At 37.7% G+C, this 23,051-nt stretch overlaps 1 protein-coding gene across 14 annotated transcripts in view; it reads right to left on the bottom strand.

Moving 5' to 3' along the window:
* The window catches only part of KMT2C (lysine methyltransferase 2C), a 205,097-nt gene that overhangs the window by 104,799 nt on the left and 77,247 nt on the right, over window positions 1–23,051 (bottom strand). For all 14 annotated transcript variants that reach the window (XR_003257810.1, XM_026091593.1, XM_026091603.1 and 11 more), the window contains 2 exons: window positions 20,778–20,917; window positions 19,020–19,129 (listed from right to left, as the gene is read on the bottom strand). Coding sequence is in view for 13 of the 14 variants with exons in the window: in XM_026091593.1 (XP_025947378.1) it covers window positions 19,020–19,129; window positions 20,778–20,917 (250 nt within the window). In the remaining variant the exon portion in view is untranslated. The remainder of the gene's footprint in view (window positions 1–19,019; window positions 19,130–20,777; window positions 20,918–23,051) is intronic.

Genomic DNA, 23,051 nt, shown 5'->3' on the forward strand with positions numbered 1-23,051 from the left:
ACTCTATGATCTGGAAAAAGCTTTATATTGCTTATAGACACTAATCACCATTAGCACCTCTAACGTCAAAACCAATGTTTTAAGTACCATAAACCATTAAGAGTAAATCGCAAGAAAATGGCAACAAAAAAGAGTARATGGTTTCCCACTGAACTATTGATTAGAAAAGGTACTAAATTACATTMATTTCCAGGAGTAATGGAAATTATCTTCTAGCTGCTGAATTTGATATTAATTATGCCACACATTTGGAAGTGACTTAAACTTTTTATGCGTAACTCAGATCAGTTATATTTTGTTCCTGAATCCTTAATACACACCAAAAGCAAAGAAATTAAAATTCAGATTGATTTAGTCCAATTGTGTCTTGTTTTGTATTGTTTTCTTACCACTGTAGCATAAAACTAAAATGTCCTTAACTGAGGAAACCATATAACCAAACACTACCACAGTGTCCACCTCAGGCTCTGAGCACTCTTAAGTAAGTTTTAAAAAATCACAGCAGTAGAAACAAACTATCAACTTTTGTTTCCAGAATTACGTGAAAAAACATGGACAATGAGAATAGATGCAAYTTGGCAAAATTCAACGCTTGACTGAAAAAGATTGTCTTCTAATGGAGAATTCTTGACTAGACACTCCACCTGTAATTACCTGCCCCGTACTTACACAGGAATAAGGAACAGAGGCAAGAAATACTAATGATGACAAACAACTAGTGACTCTTTCAACACACGTCATCAAGGAAGACAGCAAAAGAAGTCACTTTAAACGTGGAGATTTCAGGCTGTCTAAAAGTGACTGCTTTGTTTCTCCTTCCCACTTGTTGACTCCTTTCTTCACCYTTATAAAAAGTTAAATTAAATAAATGGTGCTGACATCAAGGCATATTAAAATTGGAAMACTGAAGCATTTATGTTTTGCTGGGGTTTTTAGCAATATTTGTAACAGGTTGATAACATATAAGAAACAAGTTTGGTAAGGGTAGACAATATTTTTTATTTGATACCTGAAATAGCTGGGAGGAAAACATACAAACCTTATGGCCCATAAACCCTTCTTCATATAATCTGAATGTTCCCCAAAGCCTGCCTATTCATAAATCCCACAGAAGGGTTTATGAGCCCTAAAGTTGTATTCTCCTCACCATTAGATAAGTGAGCTGAGTAACTGCATGCATATATCTTCCTCTACAGACTCTGCCTTTGCTATGAAGAAAAGTATTTAATYCACCTCTCCASTTCCTRCAAGACTTTRGGCAACGTAAGCACTCTGAGTGAATCTGAACTTCCTACACCTAACAACTCACCATTCTCTTAATTCTYATYTAATATCCACAGTGACAGAAGGGCATGTGAGCCTGTTCTTTAGTTAGCACAGTTAACAGTGAGAAAGTCAATAATGTTTGATATAATTTAAATTCTGATTATTAGGTTTCAGCATCAGTAACTTCAGGGCAAGCAGAGCAAGAAAAGAAATCATTAGTTTTGGTTTGAGGTTGCTTTTTTGGCAGATTCACACTATTTCATCAGTTCCATTTGATTCACGCTCCAAAGGTCTTAAGAGGCATGCGTAGACATTTCTTTTTATTAGCAGAGCACAGGCTGAGCCACAAATTGTTGGAGGCTTGAGAAAAATAATTGTGGGAAACATTGCTACGCGCTTGCTGTTTAATGATCATCTTCTCTAGGCATCTGTTACTGAAGACAAGGTACTGGGGGGAAACTGACTTTCTGTCTGATCCAGCATAGCTCTTCTGATGTTCCTAAATCATATATAAGGATTCTGAAGTGGCCTGTGAATTCTATATGTTATGTCTATGCTACAGATTCTCTGCGCTACAGCTAGGCTGACATAATTACATTGGCAGAGCCACTTAATAGAAACTCACTGACAAGGCRAATTTTCTGCTGATACAGTTATATTATGTCTCCAAATGACACAAGGCTTGACATGAAGACATCTCAACTTCAGCATATAAATTTATGTGGCTATATACGAGCCAAGTGTTTAAGCTCCCTGGAGTTTCCGTGACTGCGACTCAGCTGCCCAGCCAGTGCGTGTGCATTTTCAGGCTCCGCTGACAGTACTAACTAGATCTCCATTGACTATAATTGGAATTTAAACACTCAGCTCAGAGGTAAATATGTCCACRTGAGATTTAAATTTGAACGACAGTCTTGAGCTGAACCCTGCCTAAAATATGTTGACAAAAGCTCTCTGTTGATAACATAGTTAAGTCCACACTAAGGGTTTTATCAGCATGGCAGTATCAGCTAAGGTATGTGAATAGGTTCCACTTACAAAGACTTCCATATAAATTCAGTTCCTTGTATATTTTCTGAGTTATAAAAATTTAGGCTAAAGCTCCATGTAACATATGCCTAAGTTCTGCTAAATATTTTTCTAATGTTTAGTCAAAATTCTCTAGCCATTTCTGAGAATAAAAAGGCAATAGGAAAAATATTTCACTCATCTTAAAAACACGCTCACTCACAGAACTTGCAATTTGATAGGACAGCTTTGTTTGTGGGATGCAGCGTTTGCCCTTACCCTGCAAAATCTGACCAAGCGTGCCCAAACTACTTTCTTTAATATAAAAAACATCCAAATTTTTATCAGAGAAAAATCATAGAAAAAGCTACTCTCATCAATCATGAGTGATCCTCTCAGTTTCAAGCACTGACCAGACTATGTGCATTTTCTGCAAAGATTGCTTAAGCACGACCAGGATTACAGAGAGGAAGTCTGTAATGAACACTCTAAGCCTAAGCGCAATAAGGTACCGGAACGGAAAGCAGACATCTTTAAGGCTCTTGATAATACTGTCAAATTATCCGGGGAACAAGATTATCCAATATACAGGCAGATGGACAAACATGGGTCAAAGGGAGAAAAGGGACCAGACTGCGCCAACAAGTCTGATGAGACTGGGAGGAGAGAGAGAAAGCACGGAGCAGGAAGGAAGCCGAGGAAGGGCAGGGATGACACCTGAGGGCCAATTAACTAAAACTGGACAGGAAAACGGGGTAAGCAGCAGACGGAGCAGATTTGCTAAGGCATAAGAAACGGTGAGGAGACAGATCTCAGAAAGAACCTGAGGACAAGAGAACAGAGAGGTTAAGGAGATGAGACGCAGGAAGAAAGAGGAAGGGTGGAAGCAGCTAGCAAATCAAAGTGGACAAGAAGTCAAAAGTGTGAAGTGCCTGAAATCGGGTGAAGACTCCAAGGAGGAAAAGTACACACTATCCTCTGACTCCGAGTGCTGTATCACTGCCAGTTACTCAGCCAGCTCAAATGGCAGAGCTCTGCATGGGAGCTCTAACGGTCTCAAACCTGCATTTTGGGAGGTTTGCCTTTTTTTAATGCTGGGAAATTACACACTTAGGCAATTACAAGGGAACATACACATACACTGAGATACACATGAAGGAAGAAACACATACATACCCAACCACACATCTACATTAAAACGTAAGAAGGACCGCAGATCAAACATGGATTTAGTGCATAAAATGGACCTGTTAGAAAGAGCTGGGGTTATACATTAAATAAGTCTTTTACTTCTAGGACTGTGCTTGTTTTTTGGAAAAAAAAGTGTGTTTTGAAAGATGCTGTGGACTGCTGGGGGGGGGAAGCAATTAGTTACAGCAACTGAATGATGACCTACAGAACAGTTCTAGCTCCACTTCTCTCTTGGAATACCTTTGTGATACTGTGCAAGTCGCTAAATCAAGTTTTTCACAGKTTTTTTTTTTTTCAGTCCCTAAGCTTACTGTTAAAAAGTGTGTTCCTTTTCTCCCCTAAAAATACAGTCTTGATTTCTACATAGGTTATGTGCTCACAGCTCCAACAGAGTGCAGAAAGAACTGCAATATCAATGCAAATTTCTAATTAAGTCTAAGTATTTTCAAAACTCAAGTTCCAGAGGTTTCCAGTCTGCCATCCAAAATTAGCAGATATTCTTAAATAAAAAAAGAATCCAACTCTGACTTTGACTTCTTTTAAGGAAGAAAAAGACCACGAGATGTATCAAAAAGCTACATAAATATGCTCTTTAGAGGAATTCATACACAAGTACTTCTTCACAAATGTTTATTACAGGATCATCACAGAAAAACTCATGCAACAATGACTAATTCTTCTCAGTGGTGCTTGACTAGTCTGCACAGCCATACGTTGAACAAGGAAAAAAAACGTAATATTGAAGAGGTTTTTACTAAGACAGCCATGTCCATCCTGTGGACTGAATTAGGCACTGGTTCTTCTGCATCTGATCATACAATTAAAGATTGTATAATTAGGCATACGCACAAAGGAAATTAATTGTATGCAGGCAACCTGTCTTCTGGTATGTCCTAACTTTGCATGTTTGATTTTATAACCTTAATAATGTGATCTTTTAACAAAGTTTTTGGAGGTATATTAACTAACTTTAACAGAAAGTGACTGCCAGTAAAAGCCACTATACATACTCAATGATACGCATAATTTATAAGGTAATAGTAGGGATGGGGTGACAAGGAGCTCTGGATTATGTACACACATATAAAATACAAGAATTTCCTGCCTTTAATACCTTTCTCATTAGCGAGCACCTCCTTAGTATTCCTTCCCCACGGACTGCAATCAGTACCTTATTGTTCATAATTCCTATTTCCTTGGCTGTTCCTAAATTGTGCTCTCCAAATGGCACAGAGTCATTGTAAACAAAATCCTACATCTTCAGTTCGCTAATTTTTGTAAATTGGGCTCAAATAAAGCAATTAGACGGCATACTTTGAAACTACCAGCTTGAAACATTAATATAATTTCTTTTCTAATAAAAGCTTCACATATTTTATCTGGCTGAGGCTTTGGGGTTTTTTTCAATTTGACTAAATTAGTCACTTACACTTATTCCTCCCATCCCTCCTCCCAAAACATTATATCCCCAAACATTACATATCCTAATTTTTTTAATTCACTACTAAAAAAAACCAACAAACCCAAACAAACAAGTCCATTGTCTCTCTTATAACGAGCTCATACTGGCTCACTGGCATTGCCTGGCCGGGCATTCTGAAGGGCGACATCTCGACCCAGGATTTAAAGCCCTTAAATTACTGGTCAAACATTTAGCAGGTAATTCAGCTGTTGTTCTGCAGGGTTTGGGGAGGGGGGGGTCGTTTTGCAGCATGCTGCTTCAGTAGCTTGTGAAGAAAAAAGCTGCCAAATTTTGTAATGAATTCCACAGAACATTAAGCCTGATGCTTAGCAGAAGCCATAACTGTTAAGTAAATGATATCCTTTTGATGAATACCCTTATTTGAAAACAACATTGATTCTTCTAACCCTTTAGCAGTGTCCCAAAACAGATGTGCACAACTGCAAATTCTGTTTGCTTTCAGGTTTACGAAGTGTGATGACATTTTTACTATCATGCATGAGCCCTTTTATCCAGGAGTAAAATAAAACACAATAATTCTTCACCATCTGTTTGTTAATTTTGCATTCATTTAACTTTGCATTGTAAACTAATAATCATTTTCTTATAATATAGTTTGTTCCATTGGTAGAAATTACAGCTGTTCAATTAAAAAAAGAATCGTTTATAACACTATACAGTTTCTCACTAAATGCTTCCATTGCTCTTAATTATAGAGATATTAGTGCCATCAAAAAGGAAAAAACCGCCAGSAAATAGTGTTATGTTTCATATGTCACAGATTCCCTTAGTAAATGTACATATTTACTTCTGTTCCAGCACCAATTCCCACCTGGTCTCTTTTACATTAATATTCCTTTTCTCCACTACAAAACTCTGTATGTTTTTAATGTTGCAATGTATAACAGGCGGCTTACATTCTTGCAAGAGTAAGGGACAGACAATTAGACAAAGTCCCCATTTCATCTGCAGAGTACAGTCAAATGAAGCTGTCTCCTCTTTCTTCATAACGTTTTTTTCCTTAATGACAGGCCAAAGGAGTTTTTGACAGTTTTATTCTTATCTGGTTACGGTTAAATTAAAACAAGTTAATAATAGCTTTTTCTCAGTATGTTTATAGTAAAATGGGGAAATCCCATTCCTCTATTAAAAGGAAAACCACATGAAAACAACATGAATAATACATCAAAAGTAGTGAAGGGGAAGTAACTTGCCTCAACAAAAGACATGGGCCCAGAGAAAGCCCAGGAGCCAGCCGGAGAGCTTGAGAGTCGTATTTGGGATTCTGCTTTACTCTCTGGATAGTGCATTTTTATGTCACTCCACAGAGACCAGGCCAAGTCCACAATAAGGTTACAACTAAGTCCCTAAAAGTGGATTGTCCCCACACTATCTAACGCAATGAAAACTCTGCATTACATTGTGGTTCCTAGGCTTAAAATAATCACTATGTACAAATCATCTCTTCAAGAGACGCAGCCTGCTCAGCTAATGCATGTGAGCAGTCCAATAATACTAGACAGACTGTTCATACGGTTAAAACACGCAAGATTCAATCATCTTCTAAAACCAATTTTGTTTGATAGCATGGAAATCTTAATGCCAGAGGAGCATCCTAATACCATGGTGTTAAGATAACAATGCTATCACAGTACAAGGACAAATACTTTTTTTTTTTTTTTAATACAAGAAACACCCATAAAGCAAGAGACAGTTTACCACAGACTGGATTTATTTCAATTAAAGAAGTTAAGTGAAGGATAAAACCCAAATAGGTGCACAGCTAACAACAGTGCATTCACCTAAAGAAACCACCTCCCCGAAGTACCAAACACAACAGGCTCCCACCGAACGAGAGGAGGGGAAGGACGACCGCACAGCACTGCTGTGATGCTCGGCTTCTAGTCCTACCTGCGCCTCGAGAATCCTGACCTTTTAGTTTCTCAGATGAGTGAACGCTGCTGCCGGGTCCGACCTTTGCTAGTGGATTTATCCATCAAAATACTTTAAATCYGACAGAAAGCAAGCATTTCTGAAGGTGCCCAAGGCACAACCTGATGTTACGGAGGCATAACTGTAACAGGCTGCCCAACAAGTCACCAGCTATTTCAAGCTACTCTCACAAAACAAAGTCACCGTATGGCATTTGGCATACCTGAAACCTTAACACTCAACATACCAAATCCATCTACGCATTGGAAAATGTGCGTTTTCCTCACAAAGCTCAAAGAATGATGATTACAACTGAACTTTCTGTCTTCTCATAYTATTTTTCTAAAAGTCTCCATTCACTTTTAAAGGTTTATGATTTGTCAACACATCTCCCTGGAAATACCATACAAATAACACCTAATATTGCCGTAACAACCAGCAGTAATTGAAAGGAAAAAAAAAAAAAAATACCAGTGTTTGCTTGGATATTTGACAGCAGTTTATGTAGATCCAGATTCACTATTTACTCTGCAGAATCTGCCAGTCTTCCCTGTTGTTTGCAAGGCAATTTCATATAGAAACAGAGTAGAAAAAATATTTTCAAACAGAAGAAAACATTATTTTATTAATTAAAAATTGGAAGAGAGAAGGCTGTACGTGGAAATACTTGCAGTGTTATTAAAAAACTGGCTAGATTGCAGGCTGAATAAATATATTTACACTGTATCTGAAGTAATGCCATATCATAGCAATCTATTCAGAGAGTGTCATGTTGTTTTACCAAGGTTAGATGCACTAGGAAGCAATTTTACTTTTATTTTTAAATAACAGCCACTTTTCCCCYCAATGTACTGAAGAGAAACATGACTTCATTAAAGGAAATATGTTAAAAATCAATGAAAAAAAGACACCTTGGTAGATTTGAGAACGTGCCACTTCAGCAGTTCTTCTGATTATTATTATTATTAAATAGGATTATTATTCTTATTAATATTAATCATGGCTATGATTCATGGTACACCTACAAGTTAATTTTTGGCAGCTGACCTTTCATTGGCTGCCTACCTTTTATTTCCAGATAAGATCTGCGAATGGAGAGGACAATTATGTAAATGGAAATAAACAATATTAACTCTTTTAGTTAAGAAGACCATAGCAGTAGTAGCTAAGATAATTAGAAAAAATAGCTTTAATGCAAGTAATGGCTTTACTTATCACAGAGTGTTATGCATTGCAAATGAAGGGCAGTTGGGCCATATTTATGGAGGTCATGGTTCATAACATGCGTCTCTCTCGCATGATTTGTTCCATGTTATAAAAAACATTCAAGAACACCTGCATTAATGGGACTACTTCACACTGATGCTGTAATATTTATGCTCAATCTGCAACTCTGGGACAGAACGTATGCTAATGGAAGTCAATATCAAAATCTTCAGGGAGTTCAAAATTATTTTTTGCTAATGGTCTGCTAAGTACCAGTCTCAAAGTAGTTTTTAAGCTGCTGCTTAAAAGCAAACTGAAGCCAACAAACTGCAAGAGGAGTGCTGCTGAGTTTTAAATTAAAATGTGTGTGCGCATTTTGGGGAGGGGGAGGGGGTTGGTGAAAACCCTGAATGAAAACCTGTAATATAAAGAAACCTGTAATTAGCAGGACAAATTATTACTCAGACTTTCGATTGGAACAACCATCACAAATACTTTAGTACTCCAACTCCATTGAAGAGTCTGAACTTTAGAGTTCTCATGGCAAAAAAACCATGTGACCCACGCCCATGAAACATCAAAAAGATATGATTAAATAAAACATTATAAAAAAGGAAAACAGCCACGAAGCCAAGACGAGTCAATTGTCTAACACCATCCAAACAATGCTACAGCCCAGCAAACGTACCTGTAACTTGTCCCATGGGATAGTCTTCCTTTTATTCATGCACTATCTATCAAAGAGCAGGCTTCTGAAGGCAGGGGTGATGCCTTTTTACTTCCTGTAGTGCTCACAGCGTAATGAGGACCTGTTCTTGACCACAGCTAATATTAACTATAAAAGATCAGCTGGTCTTTTTTCATAACAGTAACCCTCACACAAATGCAAAATTAGGCCTTTAATCACTAACAACAACAAAATCAGTTCACTTTAGCTACAGAAAAGGTTGAATATTTTAATATGAAGCAATGAGTGAGGTGATGGTAGGGTGGAAAAATGGGGGTTGCATTCAGAAACCTACAAGTAGTATGGAATAGCGATATTGCTACACTTCCTTTCATTGGTTTCTATTGGCTTTCTGTTGGCACGCTTCCTGAAAGATGTGTTAAGTTTTCCTGACTTTTCTTTTCCATATAGATCTCCACTCTTCTTACATTGCTGAAAATATTAATGGAATCATAATTTAAATAATGTTTAAATACATTCATAACTTCTTAAGCAAATACTCTGTCATTTCTTTGTTCCACATGCAAAATTTGGGGGCATTATGTTGTCATTTTATTTCTCTCGCAGTGTTTGAGGTACTATACTGTTGCTATTGAGCATAGAAAAAGACAGGAGGAAAGAGAGAGCAAGTATCTGTCTGCTCATGTTCCACAACAAAGCACCAAAACGGACTGGTCCTTCCTGCAAGCTGACACCGGAAGAGCGCTAGCTGAGGAAGAAGGTACAATCTGGACTGAAGAGAGAGTGTGATTTTCCTCTTCTTCACATTTCAGAGATCAGGTTCTCTTTAACTAAGGGTGAGCGTGAGACACTTAAGCTACGAAATAATTTGGTGTAGACAGATTATAAACTCTTGAAATCACATGTCCAGCAGTTGAGCGTCAGCTCAACTTGAACTAGTATCCCATTGCCTTAATGCTTAAGAGTGACATTTAAGACCCCAGGGAAAAAAAATGAATATAAACATTTTCTTTGGTGACATTATGAAAAAAAGTGTTTTCTACTCAGTCATACAAAAAGGAAGAAAAGGTCTTTGGGAAACACACTTCACCAGTTTGGAACACACACTGAACAGTTTTACTTCACAGCTTTCACTGAATTATTTCAGGGAATATTACCGAATAAAGGAAACCTGCACCAGCAATTCCTTCAGGAACACAGGCCCTTTCATGTTTCTCAGCTAGACCTTTCAGCTTTCATTTCTGGCTATTGCTGCTCCTCTCTCAGCCTCTCTTGGTGCCCCCAGTGCATTTTGCCTGCTTCCTGTATTTTTCTTCACAGACTACCCCTAGCATCTGTTCTTTACCTATGCTCCATTCATCATCAAAAACTGCTTAGAAATCTCTTTGCAGGAATAATTTCTCTCCACTGATTCTAGTGCCACATACTCAAAATCTAGAGTTCAAGGAAGGATCGTTTTTCAAAGCATTCATATTGGGGAAAAAAACAAAATAAAATATCCCCCCCCCCCCGAAAAAAAAAGAAGGTGAAGACCTAAGGCTGACTCTGCTTTCCTACCGCAATGCCAAGAGCGTGCTCACACGGGTTATTTCCTACAGAACAGTCTCCCGGCACTATAGCAGGAAACCAGGAGCAACGCTTCAGTGGGAGAAGAAAAGGAATAGGTGAGGCTGAAAAATAAAACACTTTCCTTTTGATGAAGACGTAAGAACAGTCTTAAGAATGGGAGGTTTATGTTCCATGAGCAACTCTACTGTTTACCCTCCCCATCTGCTCCTGCTTTCCAGAAATACATTTATTATAGGAAGACTCATTCATGTGGCTCAGGCTTCTTCCATTCTCTCAGAAAGGACACTGTGCTCCTGTTCACACCTGCAGCGCTCCAGGGCCGACTGGGCAATGAAGTCACAAAAATTCTACTAAAGCACTGAAAAAACTTGACACTTTACTAAAAGGCCTCTCTTATTTGAATAAAGTTTATTATATAAACCTAAAATACACATATTAGAATACATAAGCTAATCACTGTCTCGTTGCAATAGTTGGCACAAGCTAAGCTCTAGCACATATTGCTTAGAGACAGAAAGAAGGAACAAGATACACTTCCACTACAATCAATAAGTTACAATGCGCACTGATAAAAGTGCTTGCTGCGTAGTCAAGTCTACAAGAATTTTTTTCATACATTTGGAAACAAAAATGTAGGGATAAAAATACAGMCGTTACTTCACAGAAAGCTCGCGACAATGCAAATCAAAAGAAAAACCTCAAAAAAAAAAAAAAGAGTTAAAAGAAGTCTATCCTTACCCCTGCCTCATCTGAGAGGCCAAACACTGCTCCAAACGTTGGTTCATAGATTAATGCCTCGCTTCATCTTGTATATAGAATCAACATGTCCAAGGTTATATCAAAATTATCTATAGCCAACTTAGTCTCATTACTGCTCGCTCCTTTTTCTAATCAAAAGGTCAGAATTATTGTGACAACAGCCTATGAAACAAGCACCTGCTATAAAGACTGAAAAATCACATTAAAATATTCGTACTTGTTACTGCATGAATACTCAGAAAAACCTCTAAATCAAATCCTTCATCAACATTTGGTATGTTGATACTCAACTAAATACTCACATTTAAACACTGTTTTATGTGTCTCAAGAAAAGAGCATTTTCTGTTTCTTGAGATCCTAATTAAAGAGAAAAAAATTGTTAAATTGAGGATGTGCCATAAAGCCTCTAAATAAACATTTCTTTACGTTTATAATAGACCTTGCCACACAGAAAATGCTCAGACTGTTACATGCTGAAGCATAATACTGGTACCTTTACATCAAGAGCCCTAGGAAAATAAGATAAATGAAGTTTTCTTCCTCAGTAAGTGGAAAATTCACAATAAAAATCTATTTCAGATACTTTCTCTCATCCAAAGTGACTAGACTTTGCATTAGCCACATGTATTCCACAGGCTGCTGACTCTCAATTTGTCGCTGTACTGTTTGGACAGACCACTGTAGTTCAGGGCAATCCTTTCAAATGTTTTAAATACATTACTGAAGATCCATGACCAAGTGTGTAGTTTACTTACATCCTAACRTATCAATACTTTAACATGCCAAAATAACAATGAAAATATATTGGAAGCAAAGCAGCATAGAGTTTTTGTTTCCTGTTTATTTAAAATTTTAACTGTTAGTGGATTTTCTTAAATACTATTAGGGATACAGACAACTGTATTTTATTTTGTACTAGAAAATGTGGGCTATGAGACAATTGAGACAACTGAGTAAATTGAAAACTGTTATCTTAAAGCTAAGTCCTAAACTTTGTCATTTTAAAAGTACTGTGTTGTGAAAATCCTCTACTTGCAAGAACTATAGTTCAGGTTTTTCAATTCTGTGTTTCACTGCAGAAGAAAAAAATAAGATCTGCAAATTCCCACTGGATAATTTGAAAACAGTAATAAATAATATGTAAAAGTGTAAAAACAAATATTAAGCAAAAAGATAATTTTCTTTTTGAATGAAGTATTTTAAATTATGGTTTTTTTGCTTTTCCTCCTACAGTCACATTATAGGTGAGAAGAAAACAGGAAGGGGTGATATTTTCAATAATCCTAGCCATTTCTAATGTCAACCTTTTTCCTTCTTCCTATCTGCTTGTTCTCACTTCTTCCTCCCTATATCTCGTTTCTCTATTTTGATGTAGGATTTTCAAAGAAGCTGCTATGGGGCAATGACTTCAAATGAGCTAATTCATGGAAGATAATTTACTGTATTAAAACAGTATCAAGGCTGTACCCTCAGTCACTATGACTTTCTTTGAAGTACAACAAGACTTTACTTGTCATCCTGATCAGCAGGGAAATGTCTATAAATCTCTAGAGGAACTCCTAATCAGCGAGAGGGAAAACTGACGCTGTTCGTGTCAAACTAAGATACATGATGGAACCCATGGCTGAACTGTTACAGTATTTCTAAAACACGCTAGGAATGGAAYGAAATATAAAACTGCCCCAAACCATATGAATGTGTCTCCTTATGAGATATCTGTCACTATATTTCTCTAGACTTTCTCCGGCACTTGCAATGAAGAGCTACAGTTCTATAACAGACAGCAACACCTAAAAAAAGGTGTTATGTTGACAGAATACTTYCTGCATCAAAATACAAGACAAAAGTAACTACAGAAAAAACCTGCTAAGGTAAAATGAGAAGCCATTCCAACAGACCAGCAAGGTAGTCACTCCCAAACTTCAATGAAGGGAGATGCAGAGAAGCTGAGTGCCTTGTGCATGCAAAAGTACTGTAAATAACTCAGAGTCTGGAAGAAGAATTTTTGAATACCAGAGCTGCTCACAYGATATAAAGTTATAAAGCACCTCCTTAAAAATGGATAAACACCGAGGACTCTGCTCAGACAAGGTATAAATTGTTTAAGATTACATTTTTTATGCATTTCCCCTGACTTTAAGAATTACTAGCTCTTTCAGTAATGAAACAGGAAGATGGRAGCTTTTAGGACATCAAGGATGCAAATCCTGTACTCTATCCTGAAGAAGGAATTCACCATGTGCTTTGTTCAGTCAGGTGGAAGTAATATGCGAAGCCCAACACTGTCTCTATCTTCCRGATTTTCCACATACAGTTTTGGTACTAACAAAAATAAAATCAGCTGAAAAATTAATATGGTTAAATAGGTGCAATCCTCCAGAGTGGACAAAGTTAACAGTATATTAAGATGTTCACACTTCTCTTTGCCTACAAGGGCTAACAGAAGGAGGTACAGATTTAGCCAAACAGGTTTTCACTTAAAAGCAGCGTAAGTAAACAATCAACCAATTCAATCAAGCCCAAGTAAACAAACAATAAAAACAGACAAGCCTAAACAAGATAAGGACTATACTAAGGCTAAGAGACGAAGGTATATTCAAAATGTGGACAAACACTTAAAAACAACGTAKACATTTCAAAACGTTTTCAAATTTTCCTCCATTTATTTCTTCCTCTTTAGAGTTTAGCTTGATAAGCATCATATTACGATCCAGCCTTGAGCCAACATTTAAAACCAGCAGATGGAAAGCGCTTTAACAAACGATTAGGTGGGATGTTTAATGCATAAGCCTTGTTGGGTTGCCCCAGTTGGAGCACCCACAAGCAAGCAGCACAGTCTCCTGCCTCTGGTGACAGAATTCAAGGGAAGTTGCTGAAAAAAAAAGAAATCAAAGATTGCATTACCATGCAAAAAGGGGGTTACAGGAGACAGAAGTATAGAAATAGCAAGGCRACAAGGCAAGATACTATTTGATTAGCTTGCCTCGCTGCAAAGCAGCAACTCCTACAGTTCTCAGTAACGATAACATGTGAAATACAGCCTGCAGGAACTCAGCAGCAGCTGAAAACAGGTGCCTAGCACACAGAGRAGATACTGCCCCAATTAACCAAAAAGAACGGATGGAGGGAGAAGGCGACAGCAATTTTTCAGCTGTCTTTGACTGCAAAAGTCTTGGTCCTGAAAACACATTTGACTATTACTGGAAAAATGAAAGCTTTAAAGTAGATAAATATGCAAAGAGTTATATACACATGTATCTTAAGCAAACAGAAACCTACATTTTATAAAAAGGACACAGAAGAATACAGTATTTTGGAACAACCGTTTTAGACACTTCATTAGTATCATATTTTCACTATTCATTCTTTAAGCAAACGGCAACCTCCTTCTTGGTTTCCACCTACACTGTTTTCTCTGACTTTAGTGTCCTTGATAAATTCTCCCAGACTTGTAAACTGCTTCCTAGGTCTTATCAGAAGAGAAAGCTGCCTGGGAAAGTTACCACTACAGCCCTTTCTTGTGCACAGTGTGTACAAAAGTGGTTCAAACACATTATCTACCGAGTCCTCCTTAAAGTCACTTCTTCAATTGAGCTACTTGAGCATTAAAAAAAAGAAAAAAAAAGAAAAAAAAAGATGGCTTTCTTCACTCCAATTTACACAACTTCCTAAACCATTACCACAGATCATTTTCTTTTTCCTAGCAAGCTATGTATCCCCTATTTGCTATTGCGTCTGCCCAACCCACCAGGGTTTTTCAAGGCACTTTATSGCAATTTGATGCATGTTGCTGTACTTTTAAGTGCAAGCTCCTCTAGACAGGAGCTGAGTACTTTCAACAATTACAGGATAATACTAAAAGAGATTTGGGAGCTTGTATTGTATAGAAAAGATATGGCTGGAAGATGTAAGCCAGGTGGTGAAGTTTACTATTCCCTTAGCAGACTACAGAGAAACAGCCACCTATTCGACACATGTAAAATAAACAAGGAAATTATAAAGCAGTATTTAAAAACACCTGAAAACATTTCAAAAAACACTCTTCTTAAAAGCTGAGCAGATGCAAGCCCTAGAGGCCTCCGCTTTAAATGATAATGTCAGTAAGATCATCCTGTATCAAACTTCCAAAAAAACCAGCATAACTAAAAGCACAAGGCTGAAGCCAGAAATACAAGAAAAAGCAGAACTCTCTGCCTGTCCATGTCTATCTTTTTTGCAGCAAAAACTTTGTGACTTCTGCTCATTTTCCTTGTTTGCTTTGGTAAGTCTCCATTTAATACCATATTTGCACCTTTCCACAAATATCTGTAGAAACACCTTGCTGATTAAAGTCTATCTTCATAAAGCATGACAATATGACAACTTCTTTGCTATGTTAATTTTTATGTACTAGGCAGAGCACTTAGAAATTATAAGCGATTTAGACTAGTTTTGCATCAAGAAAAATCACTGTAAGCTTTCCTTCCCTCTCTCATACTCTGAGGAGTTTTTTTCTTTCAAAACTTGAAATAAAATGATGATTCCAAAATCCTGTGAAAGCCTCTTAAAATACTGAGGGAAGCAAAACTGCCATGTCCAGGTGTTCAGACTCCTTAGCTTATATACTTTAAGCTCCAGAGATAAATATCTGAATTTTTAAGCGTCTTCTTCCAAACATTTCTGACATAGCATTCAGTATGCTTGCCACCTGGACCACCAATTTTTCCTTACGACTTTTTAATTTAGAAAGTGGTTCTGAGAGAATCAATGATCCTTTCTTTCAGCTGCTCAGATGCACAAGGTAAGTAAGATGACCACTAAGATGGACCAAGTCACCCGTACTGCCCTTGAGGGCTAAAGCACATCTACTATCATAAACTTAACAGTATATTCTAGCTTTTATTTCTCAGTTGGTCTAAAGCAACATGATGCACAAGATTTCAAAGACCTCATGTATATATATATACACATATATATTAATATTAAACACAGGCAAAACCAAGACTTTGAAAGAAAGTCAAAGAATCCACTTATGTCTAGACACACAAATATATGTTACAGATTGGTCAGATGTCTGATGAAATAAATTGCCAGGCCTTCAAAATGAGTGAATCAAATGAAAGAACACAAGAAGAAAAGCACACGAAGCAGACTAACTCGGGAAGCACGTACACGTACTAAAAACTCTATACTACCATATTTCAAACTCTCAGGAAACAAGGGCTGAGCTGAAAACAAAAATGAATTATAAACATACTTTGGAATAGGTCAATGAAATATGTCCACACAAGCTTTATTAATGCAATTACAAATTCAGTGAAGCCAAATGGACATCTCAACTGGTAAACAGAGTAATAAGAAACACTGTCAAATCCAGTTAAAACAGATTTGCAAACAATAGACTTCCTAACTAATGAGAAACATGAACGTAACTAAAAAATTAGAGACCCTCAAGATAAGAAAAGATCTAAAATGTTCTCCACAAAGAAAAAAAAACAAAACCAAAGGACTTCACTGTCAAGAAAAAGTTTGTTGCATTTCAAAAATTCATCAGTACATGAATATTATAAAGAAAAGAAAACATACTTTCCCAGCTAAGGAAAAATGTCATTGCTGTAGACCACACCATAAACTCATGTAATGCCAGAGGGACTTCCAAGAAGACCAAAAAAAAAAAAAAAGAAGCAAATTTGGTGGCAAGTAGAGGAAATAACATACAGCTTGTTTTTATTTAAATTATTTTTCTGTTAGCCCTTAAGCACATACTTGCATCTACATTGCCAACAGTGTTCAGAACATTTAAATAGAAACTTGACTCTTTTAAAATGCAACAGCATCACACTAGAAAGAAGCCCCAAATTTTAGCAAAACACCAGCAGCTGTAAATGCAAAAAAAGAAAAAGTAACTGCAATACCTTTCAATTAAAAATGAAAATGCCTTGCATGAAGAATTTCCTCACTTAATGCTGACTTTCCACTACACAAACTGGCATAATCAGCAGCTTTTACTTTTCTGTGTCTTCTTCAGCACAGTGCAAGTTGAATAGTTCTCAGAACAGTGAGAAATGAYTACAGAGCTCTATAGTCGGGACACAACCAGCAGACACAGGACTTCTTCGGCTCAAAACCAGTTACATAAAACTTAGAGCAGCCCCATGTTGTTGCTCCATGGTCAGGAACAGAGAGCTACAGATGAGTTTGCTCTTTATTTTTTGAAAAAAACAAAAGCAAAAAGTTCTTCCCCGGATATCCCCCTGCGTGACTGGGGGCAACATTGCGTCTAGCTGCTCCTCTAGAAATAGCGGAGCACAGTTGAGCTCTCACTCTGGTCTCCTGGGGTCTCACAAAGAGAAGGCAGAACAGAATAACCAAAACAGCCTCTGTGGGTTAACTGTTGTATCACAGGGAAGAAAGCTCCTCAACCGTTTCAGCAAAGACTKAATATGAAACATGCAAAATGGAATTTCTTTCATCTCTCTGCATTACACTGAAAACACGTTACAACATACTAAAAAATTATTTGCAGAATTTGAAAAGATTATTAGAGAAACTACCTAGTGGCACATGAAAAGACAAGACCAAAATCAAACCATCACACTAGAGAGAGAGAGACAGAGAGACAGAGATGTGGAATTCCTCAAAAATTCTTATTTAAATATGTGCACTATGAACACCTACACGAAAAGCAGACATGAAGTTAAGGCACCCTCAATACAGAGCAGTAGCAGAGTACCATACAGATAAAAATGGAAACGAAATAATGGAAACAAGGTGAAATTCAACAGAACAAAATAAAAACTTCAACACTTTAATCAAGGAATTCTGTTTTAAACTAGAATATTAAAATGAAAATGACTACAGATGGGAATGAACTGCATTTATTCGCTAATCACAAAGAGACTACAAACCACYATCATAATCAGCCAAAACAAACTAACAAAAAAAGCCTGTAAAACTTCCAGTAGTGAGATTTAAAAAAAAAATGGTAGCCATTTTTGAATGTTCTTTCAACAGATTTTTAAGTGTATGCACGCGCACACGCACAAATTTTTTAACATCTTCTAGCTCATTTAGAACTTAATTCTGTCRGGTTCATTCATTCTGAACAGTATATTGCTTTGAAAGTAGATGCACAGAAATCAAAGTAAAGCATTATTCAAGTATATGCACAAGTAGAAGGCGCAAGGAAAGCTGCATTGTACAGAAGAATAATTTCAGCAGCTTTTTACTCCACACTATGGAGGACATTTGCTGATATCTTCTGCATCATTTTGTTATCTTAATATAACGCAGGAAAACCTTTAAGAATCAATTWAAAATAAACCTAAGCATGCTCACTGGAAAAAACAGCAAAAATTATACAGGTCTTTTGATAGCATAACCGATTAATAAAAAAMCCCCTAAAATTACTAAAATAATCTACTAGATGTGATTAAATAAGACCAAAAATATAGCAAAACATATGTGAAATATGTCTTTTCATCATTCCAAAATGCTGCTCACAAAATGACACCAGAAGTGCACCCTTTTCAAAGGTACCCACTTTTTGAAACAGTTTATCATTTCAAATTGAAAGACCAAACACATAAATGTTTATTTCTATAGATATTTAAAATAACAATCTAYGCTTTGCAGTGACCCTCAGTTTTCCTATACCAAACTGCTGTTAAAACTAATATGAAAATAATTAAAGGTTTTATGACTACATTTGAGTTATACAATTTTACAATTCCATACAACTCCATAAGCCTCTTTAATACACTGAAACATCAGATTTTATCATGAAGACTTGCCCAATGCAAGCTTATTGTGAATGTGAGCTCAGTGAACTGTATGAGGATATTTCTGGTCTTGCCTCATACTGCATTGATTTACTGTCTTTTCTTTTCCCTTCTTCCCCTCCCCTGCCCCCTGCCGAATTTTCTTACTCGCTTGAACGTTCATGTCATATTACTCACTTCTGTGCTCCCTGAGACAACAGCTTTGTCCACGTTCACTGATAGCTGCTCTTCAGTCTGGCAGACTCCCAAAGACCACTCCGCACAGCGGTGATGAGCCCAGCAATGACCTAACGAGAGAGAAAGAGCTGTGATTTTACAACTTTGTCAAACACCACCTGAAAGTATGGAACTTGGTTTTAATAGTAAACACTTCCCAGATAAAATAAATAGTCTTGCTCTTTTTTTTGTTGTTGCAACAATATTTAATGCCTTTAGTATCATACACTAAATATCCTGCAGGCTTTTTGATACATGAAGCATCTTCCTTTTCCATTCAGTATACTCTGCCTGTCTTGTCATTTCTAATTTTCAGGTGCCCGATCGTACAAATATAACAAGGGGATGCACAAACAACGTTTGTGTGTGGGACGCACACATGTGCAGAGTATTGTATTTCACCATAGATAACATTTGTCTTTGTATGTACTCTTAACTTATGGTTCTCAAGGACAGGACCCAGATCTGTATATTCAGAACACGCCCAAAGGATGCTTTACAGTTCTACATTAAACTTTTAAAATGATGTAATAGAACATAGTATGAATAGCACCACAATACAAATGACTAAGAAAACTGTACTAATACAACAAATATATTACACAGAAATAATTGCCAAGGCTTTACTGATAACTGCAGATCTGCATAACAAAAAACAGAGAATATGCAGAATTCAGCAGGTATCTGTTAGAAGACAACTTTCTAATGCAGCCCTGAGAAAAACAATGTAAATGATGAATATTTCTTTTCTCATCTGAAGGAATCCTGTGACAGCTTTTTATTAGATTCAAGATGATGGTTTTTATTAGCTGCTGGAATTAGGTACTGTAGTCGGTCAAATTATTCAGTAATAAAACTCAAAAAGCTCTGTAAAGGAAGAGTCATCTACAAATAATAGTGATGACTTGAAATAATTTAGATTGATTAGCCCCACCCTCACACTACAGTATAACTATTTAAAATAATCCATAAAAAAACCTAAAACTTTGTAATTAGGTTTTGAAATCAGTCTCCACAATCATGAAAGAATAACATTTATATTCCAGCAAAGGTTTAATCTCAAATAAATTTCTATTTCTGAGGCAAACTATGTGAGTGGACTACTGGCATCAAAGCACATAAACATAAATGCTTTCTGAAAAAGTAATTCATAACTAGATATGAAGAAAAGCTCCTAATTAAAATGAAACTTTGGAAGGCAAACTAGACAGTTTTGTGACTGATAATCTACAGACAACAGAAACATGCAGGTATATTACACATTTACCATTCTGTCAATACCTGATCTTGTACATCTTTCCTTGYATTATTTTAGATAAACCTGCTTTAGCAGCATGAGATTAAGTAAGGGTATAGGATTAGGCCTTTAAGAATTACATTAAGCTATATCTCATTTCTTTTTTCTTCTTCTCCCCAAAATACAATCATGATACTGAGCTGAAGATACTACTTTCTGAACAACAGTTTCGTAGTAATCACAAATATTTCCCTATACAAGGCTGAAGCGTCTGTCACAAAGATTCTGTCCAGCACTTGAGRAAACTATCCAGAAACACCACGTAACATTGGCAAAACCTAAGAAAGCATAATCAAACACCTGATGAACACCAGAGCACAGAAAACCAAGAGCTGAAAAACCTCATTCATTGTCACCGTAGCTACTGTACCACCTAGCAGTTGTTAGGAATAAGAGAAGGAGGGTTAATAATGTTATCTTACCTGTTGGCTCAAATAAGGCTTGAACATCAATGTCATCTGGTAAGCCAACTAAACTGAGTTCATCCCAGAATTTGACAACCTGATCGTCAGAAGCAGTTTGGGTGCTTACACTTGYACATGATGCTATACTCGATCGCGATCTGTATCAGGGTGCAGAAAAACAGACTTAGAAGAGTTTACATTCATTGCTGAACTAGCGAGATACTTTCAAATGATTCAAAACTTGGGGAAAATGAGCATGAATCTTTTCAAGAGTGATAAAAACATCCATCAACAATGAACAAAACCCCCTCTTCCTCATGCTTTAATCCAACATTTTTTCCAATGACAAAATTTTCAGTTAAAGCTGCTATTCAATAGTGGAAAAAAAAACATTTGCTAAAATGCCTCCTGCCCTGGCCTGTTCTTTCCCATTTGTTCAGGACATGCATGCTTCTTTCTTCTTCATTTTTGTTTAATATTAAAACTTTAGTTCAATATTAAAACTTGCCCGCCCACCCACCCCTAGGAACGGAAAACTAAGTAAGAGCAAGCAGTCTGTGTTACTCTGGGGAAGAAGAAATGTGGAAGGAAGAGGGTGGTGGCAGTGGAGGGCATCAGCTGCAGCTTTTATACAGCCCTCTCCTTGCAGTCCTAAGAGCTGGTCCACAGTAAGCACTGACCATATCCTCAAAGGAGATGGGCCACGCCAGCCAGAAGTGAGGTGCCTGGCTAAAACACAACTAATGAGTATGGGGGYGGGGGTAAAAAAGAAGACCAGGAGTGGAAAAGCTGCTCAGAGAGAGATATCTTTGTCCCATGTGACCAATGTATTCAAAAAGAGATGGTGTAGGGATTATAAAATTCAGTGATATGAAAACCACTGTATTATGCTGACATGAGAGGATCTAGTTTATAACCTTATTAAAAAAAAAATCACAGTCAAGCAAGACACAACGATCATTTGTTCCTCAAATTCTAATCTCACCAGAAAATAATTAATAAAAATTAATTGAGTCTATTCACAAATGAAAGTAATGATTCCTCCTCCTTTATTTACTGGAAGCAAAAAAACTTTCTTGAACAGCTAGGGATTTGCCTTAGGCTTCTGACTACGAAATTTCATTTGATCTGATGCTCCAGGGGTTGGTAGGAAAGAAGGTGCTGCAATTTCTATTATGGTACTTTGAACTTTACTATTCTCCCCCATTAATAACCCAAACTTGTACATGTGCTGTTACTTCTGAGTTTCAGAGTTGAGACAGCATGAAACTACCTCTTACTCCCAATTGCTTTGCTACTGCTTATAACCTCTAATAAAAGGACATTGAAATTGATATTGCCAGGTGATGACAAATATTACCCTGCTGCCAATAAGTAAAGCCAAGAGCTGCAGCAAACAAAGGAATTTTAACCTGTGATAACTTTGTCTTCCTGAATACAATGTGCGCTTTACTGCAAAGATTACATTGAGAAGGATGTGGAGAAAAAAAAAAAAAACACTTAGCTTGTGAAAACACATCCCTCTTGCACACCAATGAAAGCTTGAAATTTTTCCAATTATTAACTATCCTAATGACTCRYGTCATGACAGAAGCTGAACATCAACCCTCCCCCTCAAATGTGTTACGTCTAACACTATCGACATAAGTTTCTCCTTCCTAAAGCACTGCCTTAAGCCATTCCAGGCAAGAAACCTAGTTCCTGGACTCTCCTAATGCTCGCTGAAGCTGCTTCTAACATTCAACTCTGTTACCTCAAAATACAGGAGTTTAAAGGAAGAAGAAAAAGAAAATATTAAATCCCAAATGACACGGCTTTTTTTTTTTTAAACATGAAAGCTTTCTCGCTAGACCAAAGGGATCCATTTAAGGGACACCTCAATTCACTCTGCAACCTGGTCTCGCACAGGTACACCACCTCGCGCCCCCTCGGGGCGGGTTTAGCCTTTCGAAAGCAGCGCTCCCCACGCGGGGAAGGCAGAGCACCTCCGCGAGGGGCGCGGGGCAGCTTCTCCGTTTCCAAGCAAAGCGGTTCTCCTCCGGGGCCCCGCACAGCGCGGTGCATCTGACCCAAGGCCAGCGAGCGCGACACACCCTCGAGGGCTTCCCCACCGGCGAGCGGCGGCCTCGCGCCGGGCGTACCCCGAAACGCTGCGCCCGGCTCCCTACCGCCCCTTCCCCGTGCGCGCCGGCGAGCGGAGCGGAGCGGAGCGGAGCGGGGCGGCCCCCGAAACGCTGCGCCCGGCTCCCTACCGCCCCTTCCCCGTGCGCGCCGGCGAGCGGAGCGGAGCGG

This window comes from Apteryx rowi, unplaced genomic scaffold, assembly GCF_003343035.1.
Source record: "Apteryx rowi isolate R43461 unplaced genomic scaffold, aptRow1 scaffold_91, whole genome shotgun sequence".
Lineage (NCBI taxonomy): Eukaryota > Metazoa > Chordata > Aves > Apterygiformes > Apterygidae > Apteryx > Apteryx rowi.